General features: G+C 45.7%; 1 protein-coding gene across 1 annotated transcript; it reads left to right on the top strand.

The window, feature by feature from the left end:
* The first annotated feature begins 1037 nt into the window (after positions 1 to 1037).
* CCDC167 (coiled-coil domain containing 167) lies at positions 1038 to 15387 on the top strand. Its single transcript, XM_054396560.1, has 4 exons — positions 1038 to 1076; positions 9990 to 10084; positions 12434 to 12486; positions 14555 to 15387. Exons 1-4 carry the CDS (start codon positions 1038 to 1040, stop codon positions 14656 to 14658), a joined length of 291 nt encoding a protein of 96 aa, XP_054252535.1. The 3' UTR covers positions 14659 to 15387.
* Positions 15388 to 16662: the final 1275 nt, after the last annotated feature.

Genomic DNA, 16662 nt, shown 5'->3' with positions numbered 1-16662 from the left:
GTATTAGCATTTGTGTAACAGGCATCCACACTCCTGCCATCCTAGTAAAATTTCAGTCATCAGAGGGTATTTAACCAAAATAAAAATTCAGTCTGTGTGTCTAATAAATGCTGCTGCCCAGCCTTGCCTTTTTTGGTCAGCAAATAGCTCTTCTGTTCTCTGTCATGTAGCAGTCATGGCCTACCCTGAAGAGATACACATTTCAGTTGCGTTTTTCCTTTTTTTTTTCCTCTCCCCTCCAATACAAGACAGCAGTGTTTCATAAAAAGCTTTCATGGGTCAAGACAAAAGCTTCCATGCGTATGTAACACTGTGATTAGCACCGAACTGGCAAGCATGCACAAAGCGCTACCTTCGGGTAGATGAACCAGCTGGCTTTTCCTACAGCTGCTTTAAGGCAGTGCGAGCACTTGGGAAGGGAGACCCAAGCACAGGCTGAAGTTCTCAGTGATCGTAACACACGCCACAACAGCAGTCCTGTTGGTGTGCTGCTTTTCTGGGAGGTGCAGAAGTATGAAGCAGGATCGAGTTGGCTCAGCTTGGTGGAAATCCGACTGATCAGTCTGGGTTTGTCCTCCTGACAGGCTGAGAGGGCATGCTTGACAGCACACTGTGAATAAGCCCCTCGAGGAAGCAGGGGTCTCAGGAGTGGAGAAGAAGGAAGAGATCTGACCAAGAACACCTACCTTGGCTCCCTGACCTCATGCTTGTTCCCCAACCATCCCTGATCCACCACCACTGGAGCAGCCACAGACGACTGCCAGCAACACAAAGCAGGAGGCGCTGCGCTGCCTGCCGCAGACCGCTCTGCCATACGTCCCCGCCTGCGTTCAAACCCCGCCAAATGGTCTCACACGGGCACGCCCACTCCCGGGCCGCCTCACCACAGGAGGCCGGAATCGCCCTCACCAAGATGGCAGCCGCCCCACAGAGCAATCCCTCATAAAGATGGCGGCAGCCGTGTAGACGTGGCGCCGCACGGGCGGTGGCGCAGAGCGGCAGTCTGCGCATGCGCGGCTGCCGTCGGGCAGGGGACCATGAGCAGAAGGCGAGAGGGGCTGAGCGTCGCCCAGGAGGTGAGGGGCTTGGAGCTGCAGCGGTGGCGGGCACGGCCGGGCATGGCTAGGATGAGATGAGGTGGCTACCCACCACCACTGCCGGGGCAGCGTTTCCCTGGACGGCGGTCCGTGTCGGGGAGGGCTACGGCAATGGGGGCTCCGGGACGCCGACCCAACTAAGCTCTGATGTGTTGTGCTGTTGCGAGACCCGGCTGCCATCTTAATGTGCGATGACAACAGATGAGTTCGAGGTGGGATTGCTTGTGCCGAGCCCTGCCCTGAGGGGAAAGCTCGCTGTCCCATCCTCCATTCCTTGCCGGAACGGTGGCGTTTGGTGACCTTGCTCCTGCTAAGCATTTGAGCCAGTGTAGGGAGAGGCGCTAAGAGACAGTAAGTGTGCACCATGGAGGGTGCTGTGGCAGGGTCTTGTGCACAGCCTAGCCTGTGTGTTGCAGTGGTGAAAGCCATCAGTGTACTGGGCACAGGCTGCTGCATTTGAGGAACCCAGCGATAAACCAGCACATGAGATGCTGGTAAATCACAGAAAGTAGAAGGGAAGGACTTGTTTTTAAGAGTATGCCTTCCAGCTCAACATGAGCTGCCAGTGTGCACTTGCAGCCCAGAAAGCCAATTAGATACGGAGCTGCATCAAGAGAAGTGTGGCCAGCAGGTCGAGGGAGGTCTAATCCACTCTGGTGAGACCCCACCTGGAGTACTGCATCCAGTTCTGGGACCCCTATTACAAGAGGGATATGGACATGCTGGAATGTGTCCAGAGAAGGGCCACCAGGATGATCAGAGGGCAGGAGCACCTCTCCTATGAGGAGAGACTGAAAGAGTTGGGGCTGTTCAGTCTGGAGAAGAGAAGGCTCCGAGGTGACCTAATTGTGGCCTTCCAGTATCTGAAGGGGGCCTACAAGAAAGCTGGGGAGGGACTTTTTAGGGTGTCAGGTAGTGACAGGACTAGGGGGAATGAAATAAATCTGGAAGTGGGGAGATTCAGACTAGATGTGAGGAAGAAGTTCTTCCCCGTGAGATGGTGAGAGCCTGGAATGGGTTGTCCAGGGAGGTGGTTGAGTCCCCATCCCTGGAGGTGTTTGCAGCCAGGCTGGATGAGGCTCTGGCCAGCCTGATCTAGTGTGAGGTGGCCCCCCCCATGGCAGGGGGGTTGGAACTAGATGATCCTTGTGGTCCCTTCCAACACTGACTGATTCTAGGATTCTAGAGCTGCCTTTGTTGCACTTGGGTGTTTTGTAATCTCCTGAGTGGCAGGAGGGCTGCTGGTAAGCTTTGTTTAAGCTTTATATTTGCATTAACAGGCTGAGGCCTGTTAGTTAATCATACTTAATTCTGGCTCCTGCACTGAACAGTGCTATCTGGACTGACTTGGAGGGGACAGTAGAGAGCCCATAGTTCAAGTCAGTGGGTTGCAAATGCTTTGGGGATAGCAAAAGGCTGAACCTTCCTGAAAGGTGGCTGAAATGGGGCAGAACTGATCCAGTGATTCTCTCTTGTCACCTCTATGACCTTTAATTTTTCAGATGAGCATATACGCAGCAGACCAAGATAGCCAGAATAGAAGGGCTAAGAAAAGGACTTCAGGCTTATCATGTATGTTTCATCAGCCAGTAATGTAAAGGTGAATGACCTACTGTGTCATGTGAATGGGAGTTCAGTGTAGAGTACTCTTCTGGTCTATTTCATCTAGTTAGGCTCTTATTACAAAAGCAGACATTTCTAGACACTCTAACCAAAGGATAACCACCAAAGGGAATCCAGAGCAGATTGTGCATTCTGTCCAAGCTTTTCTTCAGTGAGCCTAGTGGGGAGAGTTGAAAAAACACATTTTTCGTGGTTGTTGTTTGAGATGTGGCAGACAAGAGGAGTTGAAATGGTAGGGTCTACCTTACAAAAAGAGAGATTTTTAAAAGGGTGAGTCTATCAGGAAGCTTCTGGTCACAGCATGAAAACAAACTAATTGTAGCTGCCACAGAATTTCTTGTGAAGTGTTTGGGGACTTGTGATTTTAGAATTTTTTTTTAATGTGGTTTTGTTTGTTTGTTTTTAGAAATTGTTGTGATGGAACACACTACTTTTGGAAGGATTTTAGAACTACTCTCCTCCTTTGGTGTGTTATGGCTGAAAACTTAACCTTCCAGTGTAAAGATACTGCTGAAAGATAAAATCTTTCCCCCTTGCAGTGATGAGAAGGGTACCGAATAGAAGTTAAGGAGGAAGAAAGCAAAATGCCTTAAAGCCAGAGGACAAGAGGGCTGTTTCAGGTGTCAGAATGCATGACAGCCAAGATATTGATTTAATAATTTAAACTTTTATGCATTTCAGTATTACTTTCTGAGCTGTTATGATCGTAAAGAAAACTTTCCAAATGAATCTTAACATGACATGACGCATGGCTAGCTTTGAAAAGTCTAATCTAGGCAGAGTCATGCTTGTTTAACTGAAGTCATGATGCTAAATGAATGCAATTTTCTATATGGACGCTTATCAGATGAGCTTGCACTTACAAATTGCAGGTGTAATTGATATGACCTGGTGTAAACTGATATAAATGTGTCTACATAATGCTGTGGTGGTTTAAACTCCTGCCACTTCTTTTCATATAGCTTTGTAGTCTTTCGACAGGCAGTCCTATTGACAGTGCTGAGCCATACAGAACTTTTTTGAGGAAACTTGTTAGGAAAAAGGCAGTAGGAAGATGGGTTAGCTTTGCAGCAAAATAGTGAAAATGGAATGAGAATAAGAGAATGACAAGGATGATCAAAGGTATGGAAAACTATGCAAAAAACAAGTAAGCATACCAGATCCTTTTAATCTTGAAAACATGATGAGAAAGGGATCCAATATAAGTCTGTCCTCTGTGTGCTATTTGTAACTTTAAGCAAAGAATGAACGTTCACTGTCAATACAAAATTAGAGCTATCAAATGGAAACTTGTAGCTGACAAGCTCAGAACAAACAGCAGGGGTTGGTTCTTCCCTCACAGCACAGTCATAACCTCTGGCTGTGCTGTGAAACTCCTTGTCAGAGGATGTTGCAGCCCTTAAAAATATATTATGGCTCAGACAACAACTGAAAAAAACATTCACAGAAGCAAAGGAGTGGGGCTATTAAATGCTCGGGCGGTGCCTGAGCTGCAAAGTGTCGAGTGTCTGGAGAATGTATTGTTAGTGTATTGCTGCCTCCACCAAGGCCACGGCTGATCAGGGTCTGTGCAGGAGCATAAAGAACAGGGGAAAGGCCAATGTGGTCTTCACTTGGTAAAGCTGTTCTTACAGGTGCGGGGTCGTGCTGTGTGGCCAGATCTCTGGGCTGTCCTGCGGAGCCACTGATGTGATCTCAGGTAGGGTGGGCTGAGTAACTATCTAGTCTAACTAACTATAATTTTCTGCAAGGCTGAAGGAGGAGGTGCAGCTAGGATCCAGCCCTTTCTAATTTACCAACACAGAGGGTTGATCTGCAGGATTTATCTTACACTTGCTGGTGGATCATCCTCTGTTGTGTAGTAGCTTGCCTGGTAAATATTTTCAAGCACATTGTGGACACCACATCTGCAAAACGATTTGCCAGCATTCAAAACAACTCCAAGAGCGTGGTGAAAATGGAAGTGTGTCCACAAACTGCCAGTTAGCCTTTGAATTAAAACTCATCTCTGCTGGGCTGATTTTAATCATCCAGCCAAATTTGTGGATGCAGGAACCACTAATTGTTCCGTGAAAAGAACAGCTCAAGTGTGCTGGCAGGTGATAAGGCATGAGAAGACTGTTCGGAGAAGGTTTTTTTTCTTTGCCTCCACCTCTGTAGCTGGCTTTGATCTGTTTCATGAGGGTCAGAAGATGAAAACCTCATTACCTAACGCTGTTGGATGTCGACATATGTGTGATATGGCTCTTTGCCAGTATCTTAATTGAGGAAATCATAAAAGCAGAGGGTATATGCCAGTTCTTAAAAAGGACTTTTAGTCTTTCTGCTGGAAAGAAAGCTTTTATTAATTCATTACAAAATGTGTTAAAAGGGATCCAGATCAACCCTATAAGCAAAGCTGCTTCTGTTTCCTTATGTGAGCCATTTCTGGCTCCTTGTTCAAGATGGTCCCAACAAATGAGATTTGTAGTAGGCATGTAAGCCAGTTTGGATTGAAATCTTCCCCAGGTCTCTTTGGTTTAAAAAGCTCTTCAGATTGTGCCAAAATTCAATAAAAATGGCTCAGTGCCTTGTGATGCCTTATCGGGCTAGGGAGACATCTGGTCTTTGATTCCCTGTGCACATCCAAAGTTGCTGCATCTTGACTTTCTGGAGTGGCTTGAGGAGCAGGAAGCACAGCTGTGTGTGCCTTGAGCAGCTGCCTGCATGTGAGGCACACCTGTTTTACTTGCCCTTTTTACCTGATACCACTTAAAGATATTGCAGGAAGTGGTGTGTCTCTGCTACAGGCCATATGAACCTAAGGAGTTGTTGTGTGAGTTTTCTGCATGCTACACTCCAGCTCTTTCCCAAAGAATCATGTTCATGGAAAGGAGGGCCAGAAGGAGCAAGGGGTCAGCTTTGCAATTTGTAAGTCACTGTGTTGAGATTGACACTAAAAAGTTCAGGCAGTCCAGCTAAGTGAGCCTGTCTCTTTGTTTTTATGTGGGCCTAGGCACATACCCTAAGTAACCTTCTCATGTATGAGTTAGGAGGGACAACTTTCCCTCCTACATCCACAGCAAACTTGGGTGTGCAGCTTCTTCTAGGATTGCTCTCCTGGAAAGTTGCTGCAGGCAGTTATGCCAAAAGTCTACAGGTTTTCTTGTGCTACAGCTTTACAGGCTACTGCCCCTCTGAGGAGTTTTCTCAGGCTCAGAGTAATTAGTAATTCCCAGGCATTGCTGATTTGTCCCTGTGTTTATTTTCTATTTTCTCTTTCCTTTGTTCTACAGTGAAGAGTTGCCTAGGTGGGTGAGCTGCTGAAAGACTCCTAGCTCACAGGAACAGATCCCAAATCCCAAGGCAGTGGCACTGACAGATTAAGATAGTGGTCTGTCCATAGTTCGGGTAGGTCTCTGTGTCTCCTTGTGTAAATGAGCCACCTCCAGGAGGCAGACAGTATTGCTCTGGTTAGAGTAGGGAAACTGAAATCTGGGAATCCTCATGTCTGGTCTTCTTCACAACCCCTAGTGCACCAGACTTGCCTGAAGAAAAGAAATGGTGAGATTTTGGAGAAAAAATATTTTGTTCATTCAGCATTCTGTTGCTCCTTCCTTTTTTTTTTTTTTTTTGTTTTGTTTTGTTTTTAATTATTTTCTGTCCCCTGTGTCCCTGGCTCAGCAAAGCTGATGGTGCAGTTCCAGAGCATGTGGTTTATCAGCAAATTATTGCTCTTGAGCAGAGGACCCAAACTTTGGGTTTGATTTAAGAGCAGTAAAAGCAGTGGAAGCTTTTAAAGTATTATGAGGAATCTTGAGATTTTTAGTCAGCAGAAAGTAAAAGCATTTCCAGAGCTGGGCAAAATACCCTCTTGTTATGCCTCACGAAATGACAGCAGTATGGGCAGAGAATGTACTAGTGAGAGCAACTGCAAACTGAGGAAGAGGAACAGCTCTAGAGGAGAGGGTAGGAATTGCAGTGACATGGGTCATTTAGTGGTGGGGTTGGCATCTGATTAACCAAAGCTCTCATTCAATTGAATTGTCTGCATGTTTTTTAAACATTTCTGAAGTAGGCATGGTGCATTGTAATAAGTTTATTGGCTAAGGAGGAGCAAGGTAATGCATGCTGAAGTACCTCTTGCTGTGTGTGTATTTGAGGACTTCCAACAGGTAAGGGAGCAGAGAGTCATTTGCAGATGGTAGGAGCTGGTGAGGGAGATGGTCATTCCTAAATTGGACTAGATGGAGACCTCCACTTACACTCTGCTGTAGCCTGACATTAAATTATCTTGCTGATAAGCATCGTCAGAGCTAACTTGGATGGAGCCCTTTGTTGGCTCTGAAGCAGACTGGGACAGTGCATCTCACTGAGCTGTGGTGGATGACTGTGCCACGAGCAGGCAGAGTTAACATTCTTTACTGGCACAGCTGGATACGGAGGAGGACAACTGTCAAATGCATTTCAGTTCAGGATTCAGGATTCAGAAATATCCCTATCCCCATTCCAGCAAACCCAAGTATTGCCAAACAGAGAAGTGTCATTCGCTGTGCTCGGGGATCAAGTGATGTGCCTTGGTGCTCCCCTTGGGCTCAGGGGAAAGGTGTGCAGGTGCCTCTGGGGAGCTTGGCATTTCAACAGCCTTGGCAAAGTTGCCTAATAGTAAAGGACATTGAAATTCCTATCTGTTAAGATGCAGAGATTTATTTGAGCTCGTCATACGTGGCGCCCCTCTCCAGCTCTGCAGTGCTTCTTGTAGTGATACTGTCCAGCTGACAGACTAAACCCCTTTGTGCAGTCTGTTTTGTACTTCCCTTTACACCAAGCTGTTTCTCCCGTCCTGGTGATCTACAGTGCTTGCCTTTTCTGAGCAGAGGGTGTGAGATTGCTAACGGGCTCAGGCTTGAGCTGATCCCCAAAGCAGTAATAATCAGGGATCACTACCTTTTGATTTGGTTTCCCAGATCACTGTTTAAGGGAGTGTTTGTACTCTGGGCTACCTTTGAGGTTGGTGTCTCATTCCATCACAGTACTTTACTTGGGACTGTGCTGCCACTTAGCTTCTGGTTTTTGAAGGCTCCAACCACAGAGAGGCCATGCTGCCAGCCATCTCATTGGCCTTGATCTTTCTTGGAGAACCAGACACAGCAGGAGTGTTGCTCTTAGAAGAGAGATCATTGCCACCTCAGGGCACTGAGACTGATTTCTTTGGGGCTAGGATGTTGTTGTTCATAGTATCTTAGTCCCACTGTTTTCCTTCTCAAAGCAAGCCTAAAAGACAGTTTCATTAAGATGTGTATGCATTGGTTGCCAGGCAGAAAAGAGAAGCAATTCCCAGGAGAACTGTTGTCCATGGTAGGATTTCCTCCTAGGTTTGCACACTGTCCCGATTTGAGTTAGAAGAGAACCAATTCTGTTCAGTGATTTTTACTTTTCATTTCAGTCTCTTCTAAGCAAGCTGCACTTTCTTTAACAGCATATTTTTGCAGACAGTGTCTTGCTTCTAGAAATGATAGTGCTTCTAGTTAGTACCAAGGACTGGTATGCAGACCTGTCACTGCTAAATCTTGTGTACTGTGTTGGGGCTGCAGAGTAAAAGGCCACACCTGCAGGGAGGAGCAGACAGTTCAGGTGACCCTGAACTGACCAGCACCATATTTCATTCCACAAGTGTCATACTCAGTGTAAAGCTGAGGGATCACAAGGGTCAAGTTATCTTCTCTCTTCCTTGGATGGCATCTGGGAAGCATTCTGTCTTGTTCTGCCTTTGATCCCAATCCACATATTCCAGAACTCATCTCTTGAATCTGCTTCTTTTCTGTTCCTGCATCCAATCTGGGACTTGTAATTGCCATCAGTGGGGGTTTGGTTTGTATACATTTGTATACATTTTAGTATTATTATTACTTTCACTAAACCAGTTCTGATTTGTCCTTTTTTTCCAAGCTGTGTCTCTTTCCCTTACTTCCTTTTTTTTCCCCTTTTGGAAGGGAGGACAGTTAATAGAGAGCATCTGTCACTCGCTCTTGTACTTATCCACAGTTACTCCCCTCCACAGGAAGACCCAGTGGGAGGTGATGAGGAGACACAAGGAGATGGCCATTGTTTTTCTGCATGATAACATGTTGCCAAACCTTGGTGCAGGCTGAAGATGTGGAGACGGTGGTGAATGCCCTCTTAAGCATACTGTGCAGACTGCTGTTGTAGCTATAGTTGGGTGAAAGACAGTAGGTATCAGCGTTTCCCCTTTGTCTTCACCCAACCAGACAGCTGAGGGTGCTTTGTAGTCCCATCCCATGAACTTCACATCCATTCACAATACTAAATTAAGACCTTGTCCCTTAGGTTTCAGCCAAGGCCAGTCACTCTCATTCTCTTAATTGCATAAAGATGCCTTAGATCACATCTTTGCTTGTGGATCCATCTGCAAAGAAATAGAACAGGCTGGAATAAGATCAGATCTTAGCAAAAGGGTGCTGGCCTTCCACACAACAGTGTTAGAGCTCACTTGGCCATGTCTGGGATTACAATGTCGCACTTGCTGGTCTGGAGGTGATGGACTCTCGTTGCTGTCATCTCTACACACAGCTGCTACTGTGCCTCCCTTGATCTGGGTAAAAAGGGTATGGAGTGGTGTGATGGTTTTAAGGCTATACCTTTAATTTCTTCTCACAAAGTTCAAGCAGAAAGCTAAAGGAATGTAAATAAATCACTATTGGGTGTAAGAAAGCAAAATAATGATTATTCTAAACACTTTCATTGGAGAGAAAGAAATATTTAAGAGTCAGTACTCAAAACAAAGTATAGGCCGTCTCTCTCTGTCTGGTGTTTCTCTGCTGGGCAGTCTGCGTTTCTCTTCTGCACTTTGTTCTTCACAGATAACATACTGGCATACTGACCTTGAAAAGCTAAGTTTAACAACCTCTCTGCTTCTTGGCTTTCTTCCCCTTTGCCTGCTAGCTCTGGGAAGGGCAGGGGGGGAAGAAGCAGGGCCCCGTGGCACCAGGGGGGCTTTGTTGTGTTTTTATGTTAATTGTACATATTTGTAAATGTTGTGAGTAGTGTATATTTGTACATATTCGTTGCATTCCATTGTAGACTGTAGTTTTTTTACCTGTAAATACAGCTTCATTTGTTTCCAAACTGAGCTAGTCTGGAGTTATTGTGGGAGGGGAATTTCAGCCCACCACACTACAAGAGGCCAAGCTGCTACCCTGCTCATCTGAGTGAGAATGGCTCCATGTTAACGAGGAGAGGAAATTACCTTGACTGGTGTGTATGTTTCAGATTGATGGACTGGAGGAGAAGCTGGCACACTGCAGACAGAGCATGGAGGAGGTGGATCTTAAACTGCAAAGGGAGAAGCTCAGTGCTGAAGGAAGGTATTGACGAGCACTTCCTTTCACAGCTATGGCTACACACTTCAGCTAGCTGTCATCCTGTAGTACTGAGCAAGGGCTCTTGAAGGGATAGGAATATATGGCTTCCCCTGTTGAGACTGTGTCTTCTTCCAGCTCAGAACTTATTTGGGGAACTTGCCAGGGTGAGAAGTTCAGTGATACATGGAAAGAACTTGGTCTTATTGCCAGCTTCACTTTCCAACCTGCACCATAGCCAGCCAGTTTGTTTGCAGAGCTGGCTCCTAGCCCTGATAGGAAACAGCTCTGTGAGTCTGGCCAAGGTTCACTGCACTCTACTACTCAAGCCTTGTCAAAGCTGGCCAAGCTCAACCACTGGAGAGGTGCAGGACCCACGCTGAGGGCCAAATCAGGCTGAGATGGAACTGCACAGGGACTGAGAGAAATTACTCTCAACCTGCTTGTGTTACAGATATCTAGATGTAGGGATGCAGTGACACGCTAGCTTTCCTTGCAAAAGGGAAATGGGACAATTCCTCTGAAATCTGTTAGTGACATAGAAAAGGCAACTGTAGGCTTTTAGAGCTGGGACTCAAGCAAGGCTTTTGACCTTTAGATTTTGTAACAGACACAGGCAGAACATGCCATTTCTCTTGAGCATGAAGCAACTGATCCTAGATCTCCTAGCTGATTCTCAAAATTTCTCTGCTTGAGGACATTGTTCCTACTGCTGTGCTGCTAGCAAGAGCTAGGAAGCAAAATCATAGGCTCAAGGAGCAATCCTATTGGTCCTGGTGTCTGCTCTGCAGTACTGTCTTGCAAAACCCAGTTAGAAGTGAGCCTAGCAGTGGTGAGATCTCCACCCTTTACACTTGCCAACCTCAGTTTAACTTTTGTTCTCCTTTTTACTCTTTCTCCACCCCCTGTGGGCTTACATCCCTATTTGTCCTATCCCAGGAGTCCTGTTCTCCTGTTCCTCATATCTTCAGTTTCTCATCTCAACAGTCCTTTCCTAGGCCTAAATTCTAATTGTTTACTGTCTGTATCTTTATCTGGTATCCAACAACCAAGCCTACAGTTGTAGTAACTTGACAGGATGGAATATACTTGGTACAGTTTCTCTTTGGGGTACGGGGCCTAGAGCAAGGAATAAAGATTCCAGGGCCACCTTCTGAATTTTACAACTTGTACAAAGATGGAAACAGAAACTCTGTTGCCCTAATCCAGACCATTCAAAAAACCCTGGAGGAAGGTAATCGTGATCAAAATTATTGATTCAGTGAGTAGTACACAAAGGAGACCTCAGCTTTCTCATTTTTAAGTTCAGTTGTCATGGTTTCTTCATGTCTCATTCTCAAAGTCTCTTCCCTTGACTCTCTTCACAAGGCAAGTTTCTGAGTAGCAGCTCAGTCATGTTAGTAAATCTGTCTTCTTGCTTACTTCTAGCTGCACTCCACCTTGCCTCTCCCCAGGTGCCCTTAAGAGCTTTTTCCCTTCCTGCTGCTCTGACATAGCCTTCTCGACGTCCCTTACTTAACTAGCTGCACAGATAGACTTAGATCTCTTTCCTCCTACAGGTTCTTGCTCTGCGCCAAAGGGAACAACAAACTAACATTTGTTGCCTTCTCTGTCTGCTCTGAATGAGGAGATAATTTGTTACTGCATCCTTATTTATATGCACACAGTCTGAGTGACCAAGTCCTTGCTGCAGTAATGGAAATGCTGCTGTGTTCAGGCAGTTTGTTATGCTTTTATTTTTTAAACTGTATATTAATTAATCATCTTGTGTAGTTTAAGACAAGGATAGAGTTGGCCTGACTTGCTCTTTATTGTTATCCTGAGGATTCAGTCTTAACTGGTTATTACTGGGCTACGATTCAGCTCATTTCCTTGAGTTGACTGGTTTGTGTAAATTGAATGCCTCTGACAAAGGGATCAAGCTTCAATTGGTGAATTGGCATTCCAGCAATAGGGCAGATGTGTTGGAGAGGCAGGATCCTGCAGGGTGTCTAGGGACCCTGTCCCATCCAGTAGTTTTGGTAGAACCTCCTACCCCACCTGAGGGAACAGAATAGGGGGCTTTCTGACACACAGACCCATTTTAGCCTGCTCATGTCCACTGACCCTGTCATCAAAGCAGAGATAGGAAGCAGTTTGGGGAAGGAAAAGGTAATCTAGAACTGCTCTCTCTCTTCTCTTGCACAACTGGGAATTTCTAAACTGTCACATCTCCACAGTGCGGGCTGAGGGGCTCCTTCTGCTCATTCTGTGTGGAGATATCCCTGGAAGTAGGACAGTCTCTCTTCCATCATATAAGCAAAGAAATAGACTGTGTTGTGCCTCACTGGTAATGAACTCCTCTTCTCATTACAGAAAGTCACTGGAGAGAGAGAGAAACTTACTAATGACCAAAGCTGACAACTATGGTAAGAGCTTCATTAAAAATGGTCCCTCTGGGCTGGACTGGAGCAGTGCCGCAGCTTAGCTTCATCTTCAAGCTTCTGCTGCCTCCAACTTCTGCCTTTGAATTTAGGTTCAAGCAAAGGGAGCTAGACCAAGGGAAATGAAGTCAGCATATTATAATAAGGGTCTTGATTCTTCTGCTCGAGGTGTGCATAGGGGAAAAAAAAAAGCATCAGCTAATGAGGGAGGAAGATGGCCCTTTCCCATACCCAAAATTACTAGTCTTCAGATAATCTTAGCCAACAGATGTGAGTGACTTCTGACATCCTCCCACTTTTTTTTTCCCCCCTCTTCTCTAATAGAGGCTTGTTCAGCAAGCTGGCAAGTGCTGTCTGCAAGCATAGCCAAGTATGCCTTCCATAGGGAAGGCTCTCACTGCATCAGTTTGTGGGGCTGTTGAGCACTTGAGCATCGGGATTCACACTGATCTGCTACCTGCAATTTAAAAGACGTAGGGTCTTCCCTTACAAGTCCTGCTGGAGACAGTTAAAATGAGAGTCCCCTTGAGCTATGGCACATTTGACAACACTTCATTCTGCTGGGGATGCTGCTTATCACATCTTCAGATTCCTGGTGTTGATCATTGTGTTAACTGTTTGACAGCACTCTGCAGCATTGTGAGCACCAGAGCTCACACAAGGGAAGGAAGCACAAGTGTTCTCTTAGGCCTGCAGAGTTGAAATCTGGGGTATGGCCAGTAAATTTATAACTGTAACAGGACTGTTTCCAGAAGACTAGCAGTTATTTTAAACAGATTTAAAGCTGTTCCCTAAGGGCCCACTAGGCATGGCAGAAGACTCTGCAGAATGATGTCACCCATAACATCAACAGAGCAATTTGACAAGCTGCTCAGACAGCAGCAACAGCCTCACATAATGGTGATGGTTGCTTCTCCTGGAAGAGAAGAGGCAGTGTGTGTGCACACAGTCTTTTTAGATTACTACTCTGGCCTCCGATTTAATCTCTCCTTCCAGGTGACATGAGGCCATGAATTGCAGTCACTGTCGGTGGCATTGCTCCATCAGCTTCAGTTGGCACTGCTGTGCTTAGGGTTATGTGGCCTCCTGCCCCTACCACCTCCTCTGTAGTCTTGCAGATTCAAGCAGCTTGCTCTGTGGTTGCATGAGTGTTTGTACCACATGAAGAACATAGAACAGCTAAAACCATCTTTAGAATACCAGCACCAGCTTGAGAACCTGCAGCAACAGGTCATTCCTGCTGAAGACTGCTAGTGCAAACTATATAGCCAGTAACCAGTGCAGTCCCTGCAGTTTGAAATCAGCAAGAATAACCTGGCTCTGAAGACAGTTTGTGCCTAACCTTGCCCTGCAAAACATTTATTTATAGGCAGCATGTGATGCCTATAGACCTCAAGGTCTTGTGGAACAGAACTAGCAAGAATGAGGGGTTTATCTTTGATAAAGGGAGTGGAACAGAAATGGAGGTCAGAGTATTTTGGGTAGCCATTGCCTTCCTCTCTCTGCACCTGTTTGTCTTGTAAATCATGGCCTGGGAAAGTGACCCATCCCTTAAAAAGCTGCAGACTCCAATAGAATGAGATGTCCAGGCCCAGACCTGTTCAGTACTCATCCTCCTGAGGCACAGGGAAACCCAAATTCTGCAACAAATACACTTGTGGCCACCTTTGAGTAAGTAAATTTAAACACCAGGGAAAAGTACCAGGCTGTTACATCTCAAAGAGGAGAAACAGCTTTCTAACCTCTGTCTTCTTCATTCTCCTAGGGAACAAGCAATTATTTTAATGACCTTTGTAGGGTCCTAGAACAAGGTCATTTGCAAACAGGAACTGGTTTAGAACTGAAGTACTACCAAGCACAGCTACTGCAAGTGACAGGATGAGAGTTAGCAAATGAAAGGGTTCCTGCAAGTTTACTTCTTATAATTGGCAGTTTTGCATACCGAGCCTAAGAGAGTTGCCTGTGGCCAAAGCAACATTGTGCTACTATGTTTTGAAAGCTGTAGCAGCAACACAAAGAACAGTGACAGATCAGGCTTTTGTTCATTTCCCAGAGAAAGAACTGAGTGTGCTTCGTAAGGAAAATCGGAAGAATGCTGCCCTTGCTGTGGCCATGGGGTTGCTGATTGCTCTTATTTACACCTGCTGGACAATGTGACTGCACTCAAGAATTCTCCCTGCTGACCAAATGACTCTCCTGCAAGGAGTTTTTCCTTCTCTCATCACTGTGCTTCCCCCAAGGAAGAGGATCATCATTTCAAATTGCCATTCTTGTGTATTTTCTCCAGGCCTTGTTGTAGGAAAGCTTTTGCTCTTGAGAATTGTGGTGGACAGGCAAAAAACCAGAAATCACAGTACACTTGCAGTTGGAAATTGGGTCCAGCAGAGCAAGGTGGTGCTGTCTTATCCCAAATGCAGTTGAGACCATCCAGCCTGATGTATGAATTCAATATATTGCCCCTTTTGAAGAGGACCTCTGTGCTTGCAGACAAGTGCTCTCTGCCCAGCCACCTCAGAATACACACCACCACCTTGGTTACTGTGATTTGGCCATAAGCTAAAGGGGCACTAAGCTGTTTGAATCAAAGGCTAACTTGGGTTTTGGGACCTTAAGGTTCCACCTATTCCCAGAGCTGAGGAAAACAAAGACCATTACCTCCTCCGCACTGACTTGCAGGACCAAAGGAACACTACCCCCACAAAAACAGAGGGGAGGAACATATCTCTTTTTCTGCAAGCAGGTACCATCTAACTTGAGATCTGAGTCTTTGGACTTTAAGAAGATCTACCTAACTCTCCTGTGCATCAGAGCTTGGTAGTTGTTTTGTGTCACTGAGAATATTTGCATAAGAGAATTTATTGTCAGCTCCCACAGCTGGAAGTATCTCTGCAGGGCTTAAAATAAAATAATTTGACTTTGTAACTTCGTTTTTTTTGTTTTGTAATATGCCTTTCAGCCACTGCTTTATTCTCAATCCTTCCATCTTCCCCCTGTCACGCATTGTGCCACAGCAGCATAGGCCCAGGGCAGTGAGGTCTCAACAGTGGGTTATTGGTCTGTTGTGGTCTGGAATGTACTCGAGTGTTTGCTTCCTTTCAGTGGAAGGGCAGTCTCACATGCTACAGTGGAATGCTGGAAACTCCCCTGTCGTCCCTTCCAGTCCAGAAGCATACATGAGGTAGCCCTGACTGTGCTCCAACGTGCCAGGAAAGCCTTTAAAAGGAAACTTTCTTGAATATTTAACTGCAAAGTGTTTCGCTCTCTCACCTTACACATGCTGCTGAACAGAATTTTGTGGGAAGCAAAGCAAAGAAGCACCATTGTGAACTAAAGGGTCTGTATTGCTAATAGAGACAAGGAAAGCAGAAGAGTTGGCACAGCCCAGTAACAATACATTGTGCAAATAATGTACATAAACATTCCCTTCAGCAAGACCTTCCTCATGCCCCTTTCCAACATAATACTGCTGTGTTTACTCTGCAACAGTGAAGCAAGTAGCATGGTGGCTAATGCTTGCCTTTTTGAAGGAGGATTCAGAATGGAGGTTCAATACATCAAAACTAAAATTAAAAGCAAATTAAAATCAAGGTGAAGTAGAGGCAAACTGGGTAAGCAGCAAGTATCTGTTAATAAAAGCTAGCTTGCAGGCTAACTCATTTTTTCGTACCCTCAAGAGGCCTACACTTAGCCTAGTGTACTTCCTGGTCACCTTTGCGTACCAGCCCACAGGGGTCCAAAGCCCTAAGTGGAGGACCCAGTAGTTAGCAGCAGAGCCTGGCAAAGGGAGCAGCATGCTGTGCTGGCATTGAAACAGTCTCGAAGTGTGAAGAAGTGCAAGAACCCAAATTACTGGTTGGTTTAAAAAGCCAACTGAAAACCAGTTGGGACATTCTTTATTGCCCACAGGGAGCGATTCATCATACCTCATGGCAGTGCCTTTGCCAAAACAACACTTCCAGTGACAGGCCTCCTGTCCTTTGTGGGGGAAGGGCTACCATTTCTTTCATGTATGGTTTACCCATGCCTGAGAGCAGAGGATCTACTGGTCAGTAAGAGCATGCAATCCCTCAGCTGCTTTAGTAGGCCTAACTACATCTGGGAAATAATCACCAATGTGGAAAAAGTAGCTTCACTTCACTTTTAGCCAGACCTTGAGAAGAA

The sequence above is a fragment of the Indicator indicator genome, chromosome 2 (assembly GCF_027791375.1).
Source record: "Indicator indicator isolate 239-I01 chromosome 2, UM_Iind_1.1, whole genome shotgun sequence".
Lineage (NCBI taxonomy): Eukaryota > Metazoa > Chordata > Aves > Piciformes > Indicatoridae > Indicator > Indicator indicator.
The sequence above is the reverse complement of the archived record's forward strand: the minus strand, read 5'-3'. Positions and strand labels throughout refer to the sequence as shown.

Coding starts and splice junctions, on each gene's coding strand:
- CCDC167 (XM_054396560.1), top strand. CDS start 1,038: ATGAGCAGAAGGCGAGAGGGGCTGAGCGTCGCCCAGGAG. Junction 1,077..9,989: donor GGCTGAGCGTCGCCCAGGAG/GTGAGGGGCTTG, acceptor TGTATGTTTCAG/ATTGATGGACTGGAGGAGAA. Junction 10,085..12,433: donor AAGCTCAGTGCTGAAGGAAG/GTATTGACGAGC, acceptor TTCTCATTACAG/AAAGTCACTGGAGAGAGAGA.